Source organism: Bos indicus x Bos taurus, chromosome 8, assembly GCF_003369695.1.
Source record: "Bos indicus x Bos taurus breed Angus x Brahman F1 hybrid chromosome 8, Bos_hybrid_MaternalHap_v2.0, whole genome shotgun sequence".
Taxonomy (NCBI): Eukaryota; Metazoa; Chordata; class Mammalia; order Artiodactyla; family Bovidae; genus Bos; species Bos indicus x Bos taurus.
In genome coordinates, this window is record NC_040083.1 from 51,889,114 (window position 1) to 51,911,457 (window position 22,344).

At 40.3% G+C, this 22,344-nt stretch overlaps 1 protein-coding gene across 3 annotated transcripts in view; it reads left to right on the plus strand.

The window, feature by feature from the left end:
* Positions 1-22,344, plus strand: part of PCSK5 (proprotein convertase subtilisin/kexin type 5) — a 519,637-nt gene that overhangs the window by 206,695 nt on the left and 290,598 nt on the right. For all 3 annotated transcript variants that reach the window (XM_027549490.1, XM_027549491.1, XM_027549492.1), the window contains exon 8: positions 13,286-13,498. In XM_027549490.1, coding sequence (XP_027405291.1) covers positions 13,286-13,498 — 213 coding nt within the window. The remainder of the gene's footprint in view (positions 1-13,285; positions 13,499-22,344) is intronic.

The following is a 22,344-nucleotide window of genomic DNA, read 5'->3' on the forward strand; positions in this document are numbered from 1 at the left end:
TCTCAAATCTATTAAACAATAAGGACAGGATAAAAACACCTAATAAAACTTACTGCCTTGCAGTCATCTTTTTTGCTCTATTTGGGTTATTAAACTATAACAATACATTTGATATTCATCAGCAGGCATCTAATGCATTGAGAGTTTTGCAATTTCCTGACAAATGTTTGTAATAATATCCTCTAGAAAACAAGCAAGAAAGCCTGGAATTAAATCTTTTTCTTTTCCCATAATCATAAAACCCTATACTGGGGTTACCAATACTTCCCTGATTATTTTACTGAAGAACTGTTTCTTCATTGTTCACTATATATCAAGCACTGATTTGATATTTAGCTTAATCTTTCATCTGGACAAACCATGTACTTCACTGTAGATATTGTAGAAGTATGACTTACAGTGTTTGCTTTGCCGTTTTATCTACACAAGTATACTTTCAATACCAGGTTCTTTTTATTTGAGCTTTTTAGGCTTTGGGATTATCAATTAAAACATTGTAATGATTTCATACAGAACCAGTGTTGAGGATGAGGAACACAAGTAGGTGAAATCAGCATCAGTGGTCTGTAGCCTCCCTGTTGGACCGGTGGCCTTCATCCCGTCCTCACTCTGCTCTCAGGAGTCCAGAGGGAAACCAGGACATTTGATGAACATCTATTGGCGTATGTCAGGTTGTTGAGTCTCTTGTGACGTCTCTGATTAGTATATCTCCTTTCTATCATCAATTTTGTCTTCAATTCACCAGATTTTACAACTGATTGAATATTTGGAATACTTGCTGAAAGCACAAGCTTGCTTTATTATCACACATAGTCTCATTTACACACATGTGCACATGTGCACACACACACATTTCTTCACCCTTAAAGGAATATGTTCACCAGAACAGGAGAGAAGAGATATAATGAGCTTATACAATAAAGCAGTAATAATCGCTCAGTTGTGTCTGACTCTTTGTGACCCCATGGAGTATACAGTCCATGGAATTCTCCAGGCCAGAATACTGGAGTGGGTAGCCGTTCCCTTCTACAGGGGATCTTCCAAATGCAGGGATTGAACCCAGGTCTCCTGCATTGCAAGTGGATTCTTTAGCAGCTGAGCCACCAGGGAAGCCCAATAATCATGATAAAATTAATCAATTCCTCTTGGAAAGGATATGTTTTTATCCAATACACACCCAGCTGTAGCAAACTTGCTACCAGTTTGCATTTTAATAAATGACAGATTGCTGTGAAATTAGTTGGCAAATGATGAAAAACTTTGAAATAAAATATGGGTAGGCAAAGATAGACAGGGGAGCTTTTTTTATATCGGTTCCACTTCAGGAAAATTGACTTTAACTGGAGTTTGTTTTAAAAAATCCTCCCCTAGAATTGAACTATGTCCTGATGGAATTCTGTGTTTTTAGAACATTAACAGAGCTAAGAAGTTACTTGCCAAATGAACCCAGAAGATCATTATCCATTTTAGAAACAAAGAAATATGTTTTCATAAATACATAGGTGGTTTCGCATTCTGTAGTTGAAAATTATCTGGTATCTGAGTATCAGATTTGGATTGCTGTATCATTGTGAATTGTGCTGCATTTATATTGAAAGGAGCACATGTTTATCCTGCCTTGTATAATGCACATGTCTAGAATCTTTTGTCACCTTGTTTTTAGTTTAGAGATTTGTTATTAACACTGTGAGTAGTTTTTATTAACTTTTGCAAATTCCATTCTAATTCCCTTCATTCTTCTCATGGGTTAACCAGATATCAAGAACAGTCCTCTTTTCTTTTAGTTTGTTTTGTTCTATTTTTAGTGACTACTGGGCCGCCTGGGGAATGAATGAAGTCCTTATCACAGAAGTCATTCTAGTATAGTCTGGATGTCTGTGTTATAGGGAAGATACAACATCATACAAGGATTAGCTTGGGTCAAGTTCAGGTTCATACCAATTCTGAGCTTCTGTGATTCTAAACATAGATTTGAGAAAGCTGATGGGGAGGACAGATACATCAGTTTCCTTCAACAAAACATGTCAGCAATCAGAAAAGACAGGCCACCATGCAACAAACAAGGATAAATTGAACTGAGTTGATAATATCAAATGATTTAGAAGTATATATGACTTCCACTGAAGACTTTTTTTTTCACTTTCCCTGGGCCTGTGTTCCTCATCTTTAAGATGAAAACAACCAAATTTAATATTCAGGATTGTAAACATTATTATGATTATTACCTCTGATGGCCTCTTGAGTTAGGCATAGAGATAATCCTCATGGAACCTCCCCCAGTTTATAGATTTGGAAACTAAGTCTTGGCAAAATAGGTAACCTGGCCATTAAGAAGTACGACTGTGAGTCAGACTCAAGCCACAAATCCGGTTCTCTCGGTCCCCATGCTCTGTGTGATGTCTGCTTTTATGAAACGCGTCTCCTGGGCCTGTCTCCGCATACCCAGCTCTCGGTGAACAGTAGCTTTAATTCTGGGTGTGAAAGTGAACACTGCAACAGGGATCTCTCTCTCCTCTGAACTCCTGGCGAATTTATCATTTAGGCAACTGATTTGCCATATCCTACACTTCAGTATATTGTCTCTTCCCTTCATCCCGGGATGCAGCCCAGGATGATGTAGAAAGTATTGGCTTTAACGTCACAAAGACCAGAGTTGAAACCTCAGTTTGGTTTCTCTCTAGAGTTCTGAAAAGTTACTAAGTTATCAGAGTTTACATTTCCCTGAGGCAGAGCTATGATGACACTCACTTTATGGCGCCATCATGAAAAGTGACTGAGGTCCCACATACACACCTGTCAAACCAATTGCTGGTCTTCTCTCAAGAGGAAGGCCAACATTTGGTGCATCTTTAAGGACCCTAGAGTATCTTTCACAATCTTGTGAATAATATAGGTGTAATATCAGTCGTAATTTTTTTCAGAAGTGTGATTTGCTTTCATTTGAATCAGTATTTTATTATGGGAAGAAAATGTAAAAGACCGATGTACACCCTTTCAGAAATGTTATGAGCTGCCCCACAGAAGGTCAAAGTCATCGCTCATGGTGGGCTTCAGAGAAGGGCAGCTTTGCTCACCCCTTCAAAGCTGAACTGGGAGTTGGAACTAGCCGGCAGGAGATATTCACTTCTCCAGAGCTACCTGAGAGAAGGCGATCAGTTTTTCATTATTACCGGATCATCCTCTATCCTTCTTTCCAAATGCCTTTTCAAACATTTACAATAAATTCCTTTCATTGTTGTTGCTGAGTCGCGAAGTCATGTCTGAATCTTTGCAACTCCATGGACTGCAGCACGCCAGGCTCCCTCGTCTTCCACTATCTCCTGAAGTTTGCTCAAACTTGAGTTCATTGAGTCGATGATGCCATCCAACCATCTCATCCTCTGTCGTCCCCTTCTCCTTCTGCCCTCCATCTTCCCCAGCATCAGGGTCTTTACCAATAAGTCTGCTCTTCACATCAGGTGGCCTAAGTATTAGAGCTTCAGCTTCAGCATCAGTCCTTCCAATGAATATTCAACGTTGATTTCCTTTTAAGATTGACTGGTTTGATCTTGTATTCCAAGGGACTCTTAAGAGGCTTTTCCAGCACCACAATTCCTGTTGATAATAAATGTTCTCATTCTCTGTGAAAGGACATTTTCAAGTTCTACTCCTTCAGTATAATTGAAAGGTGATGGTATCTTTCTGGGCAGTTTCAAAATAGAGAATTAATGTTAATATTGAAAATATCCTTTTCCATTTAAGTCTGGCTCTCCGCAAAGTCTGAGCATGACACTGCATTTGCTCTGTGATGACCCAGGATGGAGAAACCTGAAACCTTTGGGAGGTGTTTCTCTTTTTCCCTCAAAAGGGGAGTGCTGGGATGGTGAATGTAATCATTCTTGTGATTATTTCTGAGGGCAGAGATTCGCATGTACTTTTTCAGTTGCTTGGAATGAGAAACTGACAAACCCAAATTGTCTCCTCCTCCCCTACGATCAGTGTTAGCCTTCCCCAGGCCCTGAGAGAACCACTGGAACAGGGCTTAGAGCTTGCCGGATTGTGGAAGTGACCAGAAGTTGATATTGGTAATAAACCTGAGTATTACTTAGGCTTCCGTGAGTCAAATGAGGAAGACAGGAGCTGAGAAAAAAAAGGGGGGGTATTGATCAGTCTGAATTGACCATAGTTAAAACATGAAAGGCAGACAATTACTTGGAGATTATTGACTTGGTAAATGAGATAAAGAAGGAAAAGAAGGATTTGGGGGTTTGTTTCTGTTTTTTTTTGTTTTTGTTTTTTTTCCCTCTCCTCGAATGCACCATTGTTAAGCAGTGTTTCTCTAAACCATGTTGTTAAGCATTTTTAGCTATACCTAGTGTCAGTAAGAGTCAGTGCAGGACAGCATTGGTTGAGGTGGGACTGGATTACCTGGTCCTCGCCCTGCCACTGATTGGCTCTGCTCACTTTATTCCCTTAATTTCCTTATGTAGAAATGTAAAAATTTGCTGTATGAACCTTCTGTGTCCAGTTTTAAGTAATATTCGTAGCACATTCTTGGGCTCCACGTTTTAATTATCTGGAGTTTTTAAATGTACAGAAAATCCACAGGTTAACAGGAATAGAATTCCTTGCTTGAAAGCATACTTATTTCCATTAGTGAACACACCTGGTTTTTATTTACTCCTAGATCTTCTACTATCCTTTCTCCCTGAAAGACTGATTTTCTTCTTCCAGTTAAAAATAAACAAGGTTAAATAAATCTACTCTGATGTCATACTATTCTCGGGACCCAAGGGTCACCCCATTGTGCACTTGGTGATAAAGTGCAGAAGCTGTATTGTGTGTTCAAGTCCTTGGTCAGCACTTCGAAGAAAGGGCAGCTCTGGTAACAGGATTGATTCTATACGTCTTTGGTGAGCTGATGCTTTACAGAATTTATATTCTGGCAGATATGGTGAATAAGCAATTCAGTTTGTTTTGTTTTGGTTTTTTCTTTTATATGCACTTGGTAAATATAATAGTAGCTTTTTATCAGGAACCTGAGACTGGAAGAATTCTGTATTTGCAGCATTGATTGATTATTCTTTACGCTAGTCTTTGACTATATAACTATAAGCGTCCTTTTAGAAAACTGAGCTAAAGTCCCCTTGAGGTTCCCTGAACTCAATGCATCATGCTGCTCCTTCATGTACTCGAACACAAAGAATATGGTGGAAAGACCCTAAATGTAGATACTTAAGTAGAATTTAAAGTGGTGGCATTTTACCAGAAATGCTTGCAGTTCTCGTCACCAGCATCTGATACTACAGTCATCATCATCAGGCTTTCTGTTTCTTTGAAAGGAAAGTCAGCTGCGTGTGGTATGCTCAGGAATCATATAAAATGGATTTTCTTTTGTGCATGGTAAAATGTATATGATCACTAATAATTACATCTGTTGTTTAGTCGCTAAGTCATGCCGACTCTTTTGAGACTGCTGGGCTGTCCATGGGATTTTCCAGGCAAGAATACTGGAGTGGGTTGCCATTTCCTTCCCTAGGGGATCTTCCCCACCCAGGAATTGAACCCATGGTTCCCGCTTGGTCTCCTGCACTGCAGGCGGGTTCTTTACCACTGAGCTCAGGTTCAATTCCTGGGTGGGGAAGATCCCCTCCAACAGGAAATGGCAACCCATTCCAGTATTCTTGCCTGGAAAATCCTATGAACAGCCCAAGGGTCACAAAAGAGTCGGGCATGCCTTAGCGACTAAGTGACTAAACAACAGCAACAAGAACTGTATCTGATATTTTCAGTGTGTTATTAAAGAGCCAATAGGACATTTAAAAGTGTTTAATATATATGGCTTAGTGACCTATTATGTATACAGCAAATCAGAATATGGAAAACTGATGTGGGGCAGAAAAGATGGGTGAGGTTGAGATGGAGAGGAAGAGAAGACAATGAAGTACTATCGATTGAGAAAAGGGAGAAAAGACAGAATTGCAGAGAAATAGGTTATCATTCACAAAAGCCTTCTTTAACTGCATTTGTATTTTCAGACTTTTTCTCTCATCAACCATTCTTTGATAGGCTAAGTAGCATAAAATGAGATTGGTAAAGACACTCCCACAGAGTGTTTTTTGTAAGTCAGTCTGTGAATATTTAGATGGTCCTTCCACCAAATCCAATTTCCTGCTACAGGAGCTGTTCTGAAAGTGGACACATGAAAGTGGGGATGGAAAGATTGAGAACAGCAGCAGGAGAAGGCTTTGGAGCCATGGAGGGCTGAACCCCTGCAGGTGCTGGTGGAGAACACTCTGTTGTTTGTTGGCTGCCTGGTGAAATTGTCTTTGAGAAGCTGTTGCTGTCCATTTTTAAGCTTTTTTAATCCTAGAGTTTTTGCTTGGAAACCAGTGGGTAACAGCCTGAGTCTTGCTGAGATAAATCACAATTAATGACAGTGTTATTTTGTTTTTTTGTCTGCAACTCATGGCATGTGGGATTTTAGTTCCTTGACCAGGGATCAAACCTGCACCCCTGGAGTGGAACAATACTGTCTTAGTCATTGGATCACCAGGGAAGTCTGACAGTTTTATTTTAAAATGCTTAGAGTCATTCTTCTGTTTGCCTTAATAATCCTGAGAACACGATAACTAAACATTCTGAACACAGAGCAGAATCAAGAGAAACCTGTATACTTTGTACATTGGGCGCTATACCATTATGAAGTAGTTCATAAAATCAGTCCAGTGTGCTTATTTCCCAGGGGAGGATGCTGTGGCTGGCACAGGTAGTACCTCAGCATAGGATTGTTCCCAACAAAAGCAGCACTTAATCCCTAGATTCCTCACCGTCAGAGGCCACGTCTCCTTCTTTTACTCATTTAAAAACATCTCATATATATCTGCCTCATTTACTTCCCTTGGGCATTTGTGGGGCTTGACCCACCTTATTCCCTGGGTCTTATTCCATCTCATATAATTAATTTACCCATCCTCACCTTGCCCAGATTCACTGATTGAAGAAACAAGTCTTGGGCTTTAGTCTTTCCCAAAGACATCTACTCGCGCATCTGTCCCATGACTATGTTCTCCTGGTGTCTTCCCAGAGAAGGCTTCCTCCCACCAAGTTACATCAATGTAGTCTCTGAGGCACCAGAAGTTGTGTTCTCCTGATTTGTTTTGAATTGTGGGTTAGATTTCTTTTCAGATAACATTTAAGAAAACTTCATTTTGATGTGACTCATTTGTCCTAGTGATGATCGTGACTCAAAGATTTATTAAGTATGACTTTAAAATGCAATATGTATGTATTTTAAATTCTGAAACAAGCATCTTCTTTGTTGTTGCTACTGTGTTGCCTTTACATCATGATTCTAAACCAAAACTAATTTTTCAGTGAACCTAGCTCTGTTAAGGAACAGGATTTATTTTGGAAATGTTTGTCAGAATACTTTTGAGCTTTCAAAAAGATGAAGTTCTCTCTTCATATCTTAGGTACTGAATAGTCATAGGCGTCCTTGTCTTTCTCCAGCCTCTTCCAACCTGAAACCCCTTCCTGGTGAATCATGGATGGAAGAGCTTCCATAAAGGGAAGTCTTCTGCAGTCTGCTCTCACTGATGTGCAAAGATTAGAAAAGGGCAGGCAGCAGAGCACTGAGGGGCTTTGGTAAATTGGGTATCAGGCTGTACTTGAAAAACATGGCCCTTCAATGAGAGTTCCTCCTCCTCCAGTTGTTTTATTGTGTCTATGTCTCTTCTTGTCAACACATACAGATATGGAGGTTCTGATCAGACTTGTTAGTCTCCCTTTCCTGTCTCCATCCCACTCTCCTTACATTATAGTGTGCCCATTACTTAATGTTACTCACGTTTTTATCTGTAAAAATGCATATCTAATTGGCTTGAAATTAACTGATAGATGTGAAAGCATCCAGCACAGTGTCCTGGCACGTCTTCTGTATTGCCGGAAGGCTCTGGTCATTTAGTCATGCTCCTGAAGAATGCAGCTGACCCTTGAACAACACAGGTCCACTTTGACATGGATGTTTTTTTAATAGTAAATACTATATGGTAAAGAGACCCAGATTTGATCCAGAAACACATACACAATTAGATACACAATGAAAGAGAATATTTAGCATTTGATCAAATGGGTCCTGCATGGATTTCACAGTATATTTTACTGTAAATTTACTATCTTTTGACTTGGCACTCATATTGGAGGGCTTTTCTTTTTTTCTCTCTCATTCAGAGTTACCAGTTGTAATCATAGTACTTTACCACAGTATAAAATAATGTTATTTTCTATACTTTGGGAAAATATGTCTCAGTATATTTTTCTCTTTAAAATCTTCTGCCCACCTTCCTTTCTCCTTATATCCACATTAAGATTTAATTCTTAAATTACTCTGAATTTCTGAGAAATGTCCAGATTTCTTTTTTACCCCATATGTTTTGGTTTTCCAAATATTGCACACTAATGAAAATTCCTTGTGCATCTGTAGTAAATAAACCTTTGAATTACTAATTGTTTCAGATTAGCCCCCTAGATCTTTAGCAGCTGTCTTTATGGCATTTTCAGCCCACAAATTCAGTCTGTTTATTTCTGGGACTTTAATCATCAGCCATACACACAGGCAGAGAGGTCTGGTTGCCTTGTAGACAAAGTGAGGGCAGCGTCTGAACGTGCTGTAGCCTGGGGGTGTGGAGGGGGTCTACCCACCCTTTATCTCCTCCTCTCACCTGTGTCATTCACTGCCAGACTGCCAGCAGAGAATGCCACAGCCTGGGGGCCTGAAACAGCACAAATGGATGTTCTCACAGTCTGGAGGCTAGAAATCTGGAAGTCCATGATCAGGGTGCTGGCAGAGTTCGGTTCTGGGAATGCCTCTCTCCTCAGCTTGCAAACAGCTGCCTTCTTGCTGTGTTGTTAGGAGGTCTTTTCTCTGTTCACACACTTTGGTTGTCTCATCTTCTTAAAAGGACACCATCCTGTCATCCTGCCGACTCTTCTGACCTCATTTAACTTTAATTACCTCTTTAAAGGCTCTTGTTTCAAATACAGTCTCCTCAGGGGTTAGAACATCAACATATGAATTTGAGAGGACACAGTCCAGACCCTAGCACAGCTTAAAGAGGAAGCTACGTCTTCCAATAGACCCTCCAGCTCTCCTCTCCCCTTCTTTCCACAAGCTTCCTGCTCTGGGATACTGATCTCTATGGGCTCCAGGTCCTCTGGCTTCTGGTGGCGTCCAGCCAATGGGTACATTAGTGGAAAATGGGGGAGAGGGAAGAAAAGACGGGGTCCTGCTCAGTGCATAGTCCCCTGGGCTCCTTCCCTGCAGGACCAACATGGGCTGGCACATCCCTTGACCAGTTTTCAGCTCCGTTTAACCCCACAGTCTCCAGTTTTTGTGACTCCCTCTCTATCTCGCTCCCTTCAGGCCCAGGGATGTGGTTGTGAGGTGACTACAGACTCCATACCCTCCTCCTCTGGAGTTTGTCTTTACCATGCTCAGCTGGATTTAAGCTTTGGGTCTGGCATTAGTGAGCATTTCTGAGTCCCAATTTGCTCATCCGTTAAAAAAAAAAAATGATACAGACTTGAATTGTGCAGAATTATTGTGTACAATAATAATAAAAAGCAGAGACATTACTCTGTCAACAAAGGTCTGTCTAGTCAAAGCTATGGTTTTTCCAGTAGTCATGTATGGGTGTGAGAGTTGGACTATAAAGAAAGCTGAGTGTCAAAGAACTGATGCTTTTGAACTGTGGTGTTGGAGAAGACTCTTGAGAGTCCCTTGGACTGCAAGGAGATCCAACTAGTCCATCCTAAAGGAGATCAGTCCTGGGTGTTCATTGGAAGGACTGATGCTGAAGCTGAAACTTTGGCCACCTGATGCCAAGAACTGATCATTTGAAAAGACCCTGATGCTGGGAAAGATTGAAAGCAGGAGGAGAAGGGGACAACAGAGAATGAGATGGTTGGATGGCATCACCAACTCGATGGACATGAGTTTGACTAAACTCTGGGAGTTGGTGATGAACAGGGAGCCCTGGAGTGCTGCAGTCCATGGAGTCGCAAAGTGTCGAATACGACTGAGTGACTGAACTGAACTGATTGTGTACAAACAGAAAAATGTTTGTACAGTGCTTGACGTATAGAAAGCCTCTGTAAGTGTTAGCCTCTGTGGTTTTTAGGGCACAATGAACCTTCTATGTATAAAATTCCTGTTGATCATAAAACAGAAATTATCTCTTAAGAATTAGCCCTGGATTGTCAGTCTTAATGGAGAAATAAATGTGTTTATTTCTGTTTATAAAAATCCTACGTGGTCACAGTAGGATGGTATTAATAAAATAAAATTCCTTTCCAATCTTATTGAGCAGGAGAAATTCTATTACATTGTCACCTGATGGTAGCTTTAAACATATCACTGTATTGCACATTAACTTCATGGCATACACAAGCACATACACTTCTAAACTGAGATTATACAAAATCATTTTGTATCCTACATTTGTAATGATATTACAACACAAAAGTATCTTCCAAATATTGTCTTACAAAATAGTTTTTTTTTTATTTTTTGAGTCACATAATAACAATGCTTTTTATTTTATTAGTTCTTTTAAATTGGAGTAAATCGAATATGTTTTTCAAGATGTTTTCGTTGATGTTTATACATAAGCACGCAGTCATAATTTTATATAGATATATAAATGTGATTGTGCCATATGTGCTTTTCCATCATTTTGTGGGTGTTAAGCCATCATCTGTTATGGGGCTCTTTAAACCAGGTAAGTTTTGGCATCATCTCAAGCATTCTGTTGACTGGTCAGGTAAATCTCCCACATGACCATGCTTTTTCCTGATGACAGAGCTCCACAGTGTGTGATGGAAAGGACAGATGTTGGTGATGAAATGGGACTTTCTTCTTCTTCTCTGGCTGCAATGTAATGTATCTGAGATACAGATACGGGTCAGTCACCAGAGTTTCTCAATATTGCTGTCCATATCACAGTGAGGAGTAATTCCCTCTAGAGAATTAGAAGCATTGAACAAAATCCTTCAGTTATGATATCTGGGTGATTTTTGCGTCTTTCTCTATGTTTCATGAATATTTGGATGGGAAATTGAAGGATGGTAAACTGGGCCCAGCTGTCTAGTGGTAGTAACATCCAGAAGTCTCTCCCCCCTCTCTTCATGAATTTTTCCCATTCCTCTGTAGTCATATTGCATTTTTCCACATTGAAGGACAGAAAGAAATCTATGCTCAGGTCAAGTCAAATCCTGTCATAAATATTCTATTCCTTGAAAATTCAAGGTCAGGGAGAGTTTATCAAAGATACTCTAGATTCTTTGTTGTCTCTCTTTCTTTGGCTCTTTTTCTAGAAATTCCAGGATAACACACTAAATACTCTGACACCAGAAGACTTGGGGCCTGGAAAGAAATTTAACCATCACTAGCTTTGTGACTTTGGTTCTCACTTCCTAATTACAAACTAGCTTCCCACGTGGCACTAGTGGTAAAGAATCTGCCTGCCAGTGCAGGAAACATAAGAGATACAGGTTTGATCCCTGGCTTGGGAAGATGCCCTGGAGGAGGAAATGGCCACCCACTCCAATATTCTTGCCTAGGAAACCCCATGGACAGAGGAAGCAGGCAGGCTACAGTTCATGGAGTCACAAAGAGTCAGGCACAACTTAGAACACACTGTTGTATTCCTAACTACAAAATGATAGGTTTGGCCTAGGTTCCTCCAGCATGCCTTGTAGATTTGATATGGTAAAATTTCTGAAGGATTGAGCTGTAACTGTTCTGAGAGATCTTCAATTTGGCTTATTTATCTCTTTTCTCTGGAAGATCTCATCTTATATAGAAAAATAATCAATACATCTATGTTCTTTCCTTGTTCTCCTTACTTATGTTATGACCCTAGGAAAGTCTTTGAGTTTATGCCAAGTTTTGTAAGAAAAACCAAAAACTTCTTGGATCTGGTTGAAGAAGATATCCACAAGCAAATATGTTTGGAAATTACAAGTCATGCCACCCTTTTAGGGCTTTGCAATGAATGGTCACTCACCTAAAGACTATGAAGTTCTGCAAAAAGGAAACCTGTTTAATTTGCTTAATTCAGTTTCCCAAAGATATTTGATCTTGAAATTCTTATATTTCTGGTAGCATCTATTAGCATCCTTCATAATTAATGTCCCTGCCATACATAGAGGAGACACAGCTCTAGAATGAAAGACATTGTCCCAAATTCTGCCCTTTATTGACAGTGTGATCTCAGAGTAAATACGTTACATTACTTCTGTACACCTCGCATTGCTAATATATCAAATGAGGGTACATAATAGCACCCACTTCATGTGGATGTAGATTTATAGGAATATCATATGACTATAAAATGTGACTAATAATATGCCACCTCTGAGGTCTGGCTGTCTGGGTTCAAATTTTGTCCTACCATTTACTGGCTTGTGACCTTAACATTATTTCTGTATCTCAATTCTTTATCTCGATGAGGGGGACAAACTTTGTACCATTCTCACAGTCACTGGAGGAATTCAGTCCAATTCATGTAAAATATTTAGAATGGTGCCTGGCCCACAGTAGGTATCTAGCAAATGTTAGCCCTTATTATTGTCATTGTTGGTGCTCTTGTTACTTCTAGGACTGTATCAGGTAAAGGGGATTATTTTTGTTTCTTTTTGTTTAGTTGGGATATAGTTGACATTAGTTTTAAGTATTCAACATTATTGATTCAATATTTGTATACAGTTGTGAAGTGATCAGCACAGTGAGTCTGGTTGACATCCATCACCATACATAGTTGCAGTATTTTTCTTTGTGATAAGAAATTTTAAGATATACTTTCTTAGCAACTTTCAAATGTGCAATATAATAGTATTAACTATAGTCATCAGGCTGTACATTGCATTTGGATTATTTTCATTAAAAGCAAGCCCTCTAACCTCAGAAAGCAGCTCAGATCCAGCATATTATTAATAGAGCATCATGTGCTGTGCTCAGTCATTTCAGTTATGTCCAACAGTTTGCAGCCTATGGACTGTAGCCAGCCAGGCTCTTCTGTCCATGGGATTCTCCAGGAAAAAATACTGGAGTGCCCACCCAGGGGATCTTCCTGACCCAGGAATTGAACCCATATCTCTGACGTCGCCTGTATTGCAGGCAGGTTCTTTATCCACTGAGCCACCTGGGAAGTATCATACCCCTCCTGCAAATGCTTGATTCTGCTGTGTTGATATTGATCTTGTCTTCATGCGGAATCTGTGACCTATTTCTGTTTGTGCGCAGGGGCGGAGAGGCCTCGGCTCGGTTTTTGTCTGGGCGTCAGGAAATGGTGGAAGGAGTAAAGACCACTGCTCCTGTGATGGCTACACCAACAGCATCTATACTATCTCCATCAGCAGCACAGCTGAAAGTGGAAAGAAGCCTTGGTACCTGGAAGAGTGTTCATCTACACTGGCCACAACCTACAGCAGTGGAGAGTCCTATGATAAGAAAATAGTATGTACCATTTGCTTCTCGGGCATGATTGGTTTATTTATCTTGAAACACAAAGGGAGAATGCATACATTTATATGCACAAGTAATATATGGAAATAGAATGTTAAATTAGCTAATTACTTCCCTGGTGGCTCAGACAGTAAAGAGTCTGCCTGCAATGTAGGAGACCCAGGTTCAATCCCTGGGTAAGGAAGACCCCCTGGAGAAGGAAATGGCAGCCCACTCCAGTATTCTTGCCTAGAAAATCCCATGGATGGAGGAGCCTGGCGGGCTATAGTACATGGGGTCTCAAAGAGTCAGATTCGACTGAGCGACTTCACTTTCACTTTCTTTCAACACAAGTATTTGTAAATGCAACCATTCTGTTACCAAGTCATTGAAAAGCCTTTCTGGGTCATTTACAATCCAGCATTGAATGTGGCCTTAGACATGATTAAGCCTCAGTTTTCTCAAAGACAAATGAGTGGACCACATTCACCCTGTGAGTTAGTGGTAGAGAAGAGACTGGGTGGAATTCTCAGCCCAGTTCCCTATTACTCTGTCCCCATACTGTCTTTGAATTTCAGTTTCAGATCTTTGGTTTCAAAGTAGATACAATGAATTCAGTGTGACCTAAACCTATATCAAAAGTGTTTCTCTAACACCAGCACAAAGTTTGCCTGAACAAAAAGCACAGTAATCCTGTGTGATCTGCTTACCAAGATGCCCTCCTTATTATGCAGATGGTAAAATAGTTAAGAGTTCATGTTTGCAGAACCAGCCTGCCTAGGTTTCATTGACTGTTGAACCGTTTGCTAGCTGGTACCTTTGGACAAATTACTTAATTTTTCTGTCTCAACATCCTTAACTGTCAAATGGGGACATTTGATAATATGTAGTTCACAAGGTTTATTTCAGTGATTATGAGGAAGTAGATAAAAAGTGCTTTGTACACTGATCCATTGGTGCTCAAGAAAGATCTGACTTTGGGGATGTCCCCACTCAGTATAGCCGACTCTGAATTTCAGACACCTTTGCACTGTCTTCTTTTCCCGATCATGATTTTGCAAAATGTCTCAGGATTTGTCTTCTAAAGTGAAGCTGAGCTGCTATGTCTGAATCTTTTTAGCATTTAGCCAATACCCTGCTTTTAGATCCCAGGATTCATATAGGTTTGAGTCACTCTGTGATGCTCCCTCTTGCTTTATACAGTGCTAGAAATAGAGGTGATAGGCTACTATGTCTACATGTAATTCTTCATCCATATCCATTTGATTCCTCTTGACTCCTGATTATTATAGGCTTCATATTTGATTTCTCAGCTACCTTTGCCTATCCTCTTATTTTATTTATTTGTTTGGTTGAGTTGGGTCTTATTTGTGGCATGAAGGGTCTTCATTGCATCATACAGGATCTTTCCTTGTGGCACATGGACTCTTTAGTTGTGGCACACGGGCTCACTAGTTGTGGCACACAGGCTCACCAGTTGTGGCACACAGGCTTAGTTTCCCCATGGCGTATGGGATCTCAGTTCCCCAATCAGGGATCAACCCCACGTCCCCTACATTACAAGGTGGGTTCTTAACCATGGGACAACCAGGGAGTCCCCTTTTACTATCTGCTTTAGTTACATTTTCAGATTGATTTAAATAAAAACTGCCTACCAATATGGATATAATACATTCTTTCTCTAATACCTTCATAACAACTGGATTAAACATATTCATATAAATTCCCCTGAAAGTACTTCCATCATTCATCAATAAACATATTCCACAATATAAAGTAAAATATGAAAGGAGAAAATACAGAGATGACAAGTTTTGAAATATCATGGCTTTTTTCATGGGAAATGATGCTCTATGATATTTTACCTTCATAATGGAAATGCTTTCATCTAGGAATATTTCTTTGGCTTCCAAATTTGCTTATCTTTCAGAACTCGTTGGAGAAGGCAATGGCACCCCACTCCAGTACTCTTGCCTGGAAAATCCCATGGACGGAGGAGCCTGGTGGGCTGCAGTCCATGGGGTTGCTAAGAGTCGGACATGACTGAGCAACTTCCCTTTCACTTTTCACTTTCATGCATTGGAGAAGGAAATGGCAACCCACTCCAGTGTTCTTGCCTGGAGAATCCCAGGGACGGGGGAGCCTGGTGGGCTGCCGTCTATGGGGTCGCACAGAGTCGGACACGACTGAAGCGACTTAGCAGCAGCAGCAGCAGCAGCAGAACTCGTGGTCAAGGCCCACTAATACTGAGTGGCATCTATCAGTTCTGCATCATGGAAATCCTGATGAAACTCTCTGGAATAAGAATTTTCTTCTCAAACTTCCAGAGTCTGAATGCATCTTAAGGTATCTCACCATTGCCTCAAAGTAAACATGCCTATCTAGTGCTATTATTTCCTGTGAGATGGTTGTGAGAAAGGTGTTTTTAAGTTCCATAAATACCTTCCTTTAGAGAAGCTTATAGTCCAGTGGGCAAAATATCCAGGAAGAAGGAAGGGTTGCCTGGATCCAGGTGGAAGAGCACAGTGCAGATAGAGGGACCTCGGAATCACTGCCCAGAGATCTACTGCTTACACTCGACCTCCTAGGGCCTTTCATCCATGTCTCCTGTGATTGTGTGGCAGCTGCTATGTCCCCGATTGACTGGGTGGTCATTTAGGATTCTCCCACGGATGGACAAATCAATCATTCTGTGATGAAAAATAGGGCTTGAGAGAAAAAATGGACACCATGAAATAATGTCAATATCCTTGATTCGGTCATATTTCACTTTTCCCTAGTTGCTACTGATATCAAGACCTTTACTGAGTCACTCAATGTATAAAGTTATCTATGTAACTTTTACTTGGCTCTACCTTCTGTTTAACCTCTCCCATTCTCATGGCAGCCATTTGTTAGTAATTCTTCTGTAACCAATTCTCAGAATCTCTTATTTTGCCTGAATCTTCAAATTACCCTTCATTGGACAGGAGTGCTGTAGCTGTTTCAAATTAAAATCTCTAGCTGCAGACAGACCACTCAGTGGCTAAGTAACTTTCCTGGAATCTTGGTTTCCTTATCTGTAAAATGGAGGTAAAGCCAGTACCAACCTCATGGATTTTCATGAAGATAACAAGATACTGAGCATAAGATATTTGCATAGCTCCTATGGCAGCAAGCCACCTAGTAAGTGGCTGGTATCCTTGTTCCGTAAGTCAGGGTAGCTTTCTGCATCATGGGAACTGAGGCTGGTCATTATTCCAGATGTTGTTAATGGAGGTGCTTCATTTTTCCAATCTGTAGAACCATGATCTGCTCCATCCACCCCGTAAAGAAAGGGGCTTTGAAGGTGAACAATGTTGACTAACAGTTTGAACATGAGTTGGCGGCAGCATCAGCCTTGGGGGGTCCAGCTGCCCCTTTCCCTTCTAGATGTCAGAATGACAGATAATCCAGCTCTGCACTTGGGGCCTGTTCTCCACCGGGCTTTGAAAAAGCTGCCTCTGGTCCCTCAGAGATGCCCGCATCCTGTTAGTGGCATCTGTGATTGAGTGTTACAGGAACAGTGTCTCCCTTTGTTCTGGGGCTCCCCTCCCCAGGCCATCCATTTCCTTTTGTAATTTGTACCTTCTCGAGAAGAGCACAGTTGTCATTCTTCATTCATAGAGCACCTTTGTGAGTTGAACTGAGGCAGCCGCTGAGGATCCAGGAGAGAGGAAAGGTCTCACTGCTTCTGGGAAAGCACTTTTGTTAAATAAATTTTACTTGTCTTTTTAATGGTGTTCAAGCAGGAGAACCTTGCCCTGAGTTTCAGAATGTAGCCCAGTCTCCATCCCTCGTTTTCCTGCCGTCACTATCGATACAGTTGTGGACCTTAGTATTCCACTCATGCTTTAATAGATTGAGATCAGTGTTGGCCTTGAACCTTACTACAGCAAGCGAAGCATCCAGAGTGTCAAGATTACTATGATAAGAAGCTCCCCTATAAGCTAAATAGAAATCAGTGGAAATGACTGGCTATTATGAAATAATGTTTTTCTTAATAACACCATATCCATTTTATTCCATGCTGGGCATGTAGTCCTTTTGTAATTATATTGACATGTTGTAAATGTAACATTTTTTGCCCTTGTAATGTATACTTGGCAGCATGCTGTACACAGTCAATGTACCATCTCTTTGTATCCTCAGAACCCTATGGAGGAAATCAGGTATTGTACCCATTTTACTGATGAGGAAAGTAAGGATTAAAAGAAACACAGCTAGTAAGTAGTAGAGTCTGAATTCCAACCAAATTTGGGTTGAACCCCCAGCCCACCTTGTGAACAACGTGCTGTCATGTCCAGTCCAAGGATGTCCAGCATGGGGCTGTATGAAGGAATGGCATTTTTCTTGCCTGTTTGAGGTTCATTCACAGTGATCCAAAAAATGAAAACGTTTGTGGAATATATAGGCATCCATTGTTTTGTACTCCTTGGCCCAGTATTTTTTTTAATATGGAAGGTAATCTTAATTTTTAAGTATAGTACATTTACTTTCATTTATATTCTTGGAAACAGTATATTCAAGTTTTATACACTCCGAATACAATGAACAATTTGTTCCTTTGTCCTTTATATCAGCGTTGTCCAGTAGAACTTTCTGCTGTAATGGAAAGGTTCTCCACTTGTGCTGCCAAACTGGTAGTCACCAGACATATGTTATTGTGAAATGTGGCCAGTCCAATGGAGGAACTTTAATTTTAATTTGTTAAGTTTTAACTGATTTAAAATTAAATATCCACATGGGACTAGTGGTAATTACATCAAGCAGCATATTTTTATTTTTATGGCTCACTAATTTTGAATTTCATGCCTTTGACCTCTTCTTAATTGCCTCAGACAATCAGTCCTCTTGCAAAACACCTAAGCCCTTTGCCAGTCTGAGTTGCTAATTCCTATGGCCTGGCATTGAGCTCTCCAGAGTTACCATGCCTTTTGTGTGATTTCAAACCAGGACCCTCTCCTGTGAGACATGACATCTGGCAGGAATACTGTTTCTCCAGAAACCACTTTTTTTATGCCTCTTCTCAAATTTTTCTTCAGGAGGACTGTTCCTCCTCACCATCCCTTGAAAGAATGGTGTGACCCTCCCCTACACTCTCCTCTTTTATCCTGTTCAATTTTCTTTCTAGTGTCCTTAGAGCTACTTAATGTGATGTTACACATTTGCTTATTGACTATCCATTTTCCATACTAGACTGGAAACCACTTGAGGTTGAAGAGTTTATTTTGTACCTTCCCAGAACCTGAGCTCCATAAATGTTGAGGCATAACTGACTCTCAGACATTGGAAAAGGTAGAAGCATCGCAGGGGGTTCATATTGCGACAGGAGACAGGTGGGTATTCTCTCTCTTTCAGAGAATCTCCTTCTACTGGTAGAAAGGTTGGTGAAAGGCAAAGGGTATTTGACAATATATTTCACATAGGAAATTGCCTGCAGGAATCCTGCTACATAAAACTGTACATCCAACCGTTCTTAGTGTCAAGGAGCATTAAAGGTCCTGTCTTTATGTAACCCTTCACTACCTCCTGAATTTCTCCCAAGTTCTGTGTTAGAGATAAAGCTTTCCTCTTCCTCCAGTCATTCCATCATTAAATTATCTGCTTCTTTTGGAACTAGTTCAGCCTTTTACCTTTTTTTTTCTCTAGTAATTTGTCTCAGTGTTTGGAATATGGAGGCCATTGTATTCCTTCTCAGAGGGGTTTTGTGAGCCAAGGTTTAGAGAATGTATGCTCTGCTCAGCCCTCTTCTGATGTCATTTTATTCATTTGTGTTCATGTCAGACTTGCTGCCTGGGGTATCTCAGAGTTGGCCTGAAAGACCAATTCCACGTGGAGGAATTATCTTATTGCTTTTAATATTCCTAAGCAGCTACACATTTCCTTTTTGCAGAAAGTACCCTCTCTCACTACCCAATTCTTTATTCAGAAGCCGTCATGACTATCATCTTTCTGTTTCTCCTTTTGATTTGGGAAATGTCATGATTTTTCATGAGTCAAAGCTAGCAAATCCAGATGTGTTTAGTTTGTATGGACATTTGATCCATATTCTCTCAAGAATGTTAAATAGAAGGGGGGGGGAAATTTATTCCTGAAAAGTTCTAATTTTGATTGTGGCCTGAGGGAGAATGGAGAGATCCACCTGCTGACAGGGAAGGAGCCCTAGGGTGGTTCCCCTGAGATTGCCGGTGATAGTCTGAAACTGCCGCCTTTGCTCGGATTGGTGACTACACTCCATAGCTCAACTTTTTATTTTGCTGCCATTTCAGAATTTAATACTTCACCCCTTACTAGCTCTTTAGTGACTGCATGTCCTTGGGCTCATGAGTCTTTCTGAGCCTCCATTTCCTTAGTTAATAAATAGTATATCTCCCTTGTAGAGGTCTTGAGGGAATCAAAGGTAATTTTATATACACCGATGTGTGCATACACCTACACACCTGTTGTTCATTGCCCTCAGTCTCTGCACTTGCTGTGTGAGTCATTTTCAAAGCAGTGGATCTAGTGTTAGCAGTGCATCTAGTAAGAGGAAGGGTCTGCTTTAGCCCCGGAATTGTATATATACACATACACACATAATTTTTGTAGGCTGCTTATAAGTTTATATGAGTCTTATTTAGAAATCGATAAAAAAAATAACCTTGAAGTCTTTCCTAACAAGTGGGAGAGTTTAAAATATAGAACAAAATGAGTGTAAAGTAGCTTGACACTGGTAATTCAACGTAGCCAATACTGCACCTTTGCTCTGTACTCAGCACTGAACTGAACATTATAGAGATGCAAAAAAAAAAAAAAGATATAAGATGGCATCCTTCTTTAGTGATAGCAATCTCACATATATAAGCAAAACCTTACATTTGCACTCTACCGTTACAGATTCTCATTGCAGCATGGGAGTGGAATTTTGTGTGGCCTTGTCAGTCATGAATGAATTCTACACCAGTCTTTGTGACTTCAGTGAACACAGAAAGCTTTTAGTTGGTCTTCAGTTCCTTTTTATTTTGCTGGCTTAATAAATCAGCATCTCCTATTTTATTCATTAGCACATTTAAGACTTTGTTTCTGTCCTTGGAGCACATTTCTAATCTAAATCCAAATCGACACCAGAAATAAATTCAACCTAACAGACAGAATCATTTCATGTTTTAAAAATATCTCTTCAGCTGTTCTTTTAACAGATATGAGACAATATGGCACCTTCAAAATAAAACAGATCACAGGGTCTCAGGGAGATAGAAACTCTTAACTGTAGGGTTGCTATAAAGACTTGTCATTTATAGCCAGACTCAGTCTGAACTGAGATTCCCTGGAGAATTACATCAACAGGCTAGAATAAAAGATCCAATCAGCCCAAGTAATGAAATGTGAAATATTAGGAAATAAGAGCTTAGGATGAGAAAAAGGGATGGTTCTTCTCAGAGGGAGCCTGACTCAACCTGAACAATACCCACCCCTTCTCACCAGATCAGGACAACATCCCTAACTTTGCAGACTCCAAAAGCCATCTGCTACCCATCCTGGGACAGGCTGAAAATCTAATTTGCTGATCAAGACAGCTTTGATCTGGCATGGGGCCCGGTGTCATCTCCTGTTTCCTTCACTCTGATGGACAGAAATGATATTTTCTTGAGCAACATGAGAAGTTCTGTGGAGAAAAATTCTGTTTCTGATTTGGGTAGTGAATTTAGGGAATTTGGAGCATGCAAGATGCGCCAGCGGGACCAAAACCAAATTCTGAGACACTCTCTGAAATGGAATCGAAACTTAAAGTGCTTTGTTGTTCCGTTTTCACGTATCAAATCTCTGAACTCCCAGCCCCATGATGTGGGCTGACCCTTGAATGCAGCTTCTCCTTTAAATTACACTGTCAGAACTTGTATGTATGCATTGTGATTAATGGGGTTACCCCATGTGGTTCCAGTTTGGGCAACATCGTTTTTCTTCAAGATTGCTTCTTGGTGGTCTTTGCCTTTTCCTTCTAAAGATGGACATAAAAATATCCTGATACTGTGGCTTCTCTTAATGATGAAAACCCTGCCTTAGATCTTTCTGGTAATTTACACCTAAATATCTCCACCACTGACAGTAACTTCCTCTTGAAATGACCCAGCTGGAATTTTCACTTAAAGCAAGATGAGAAGGGAGTGAGGATGTTTTTGTTTCTTTTTTCTTCATTCCTTTTAACCTCCCTTCTTTCCATCACCTTCCTGTTCTAATCCCTTAACACCGCTACTCACTGCTCAAGTTTCATTTAGTGAAATTGATTGGGAGAAAAATATAAAAGCACGACAATGATGTTGTCGAATTCTACAAACCTATATTAATAGCATTTAACAGTAAATTGGTGTTTATATATAAAGGTACTGAGTAGCTTTTTATTTACATACATATCGTGTGTGTCTGTGCCTGCTGACTCTATTTTGGATGGGGTATTTGGCAAATCCAACATTATAAAACTTTTATTGTTCACGTTTGAGATTGGCTGGAGGTGGTTATTTATTAGATTCAAAAACACTACATACACACACTTGGAGTGTTTATTCTGGATTCATTTCTGTGCATTGAAAGCGGTGCATTCTGGTGCAGCTGAAGAATAAGCAAAGTGAGCCAAGTGGGAAAACATCATGAAAAATCTTGAATTCAGGCACAAGTCATTGAAAAAAAATAGAACTTGGCAAAGGAATGTGGCCATGAGGGTGAGGTAAAATGAGAAGAATGCAGGCAAGGCCATCTCTCAACAGCAGTGTATCTAGAGACCTGGAAAAAGGCTGTGCCTGTGGTGTTTATGCACTGACTTAAGGACCAGGCCTTTGGAAAATAAGGCTGCAGATTCACCC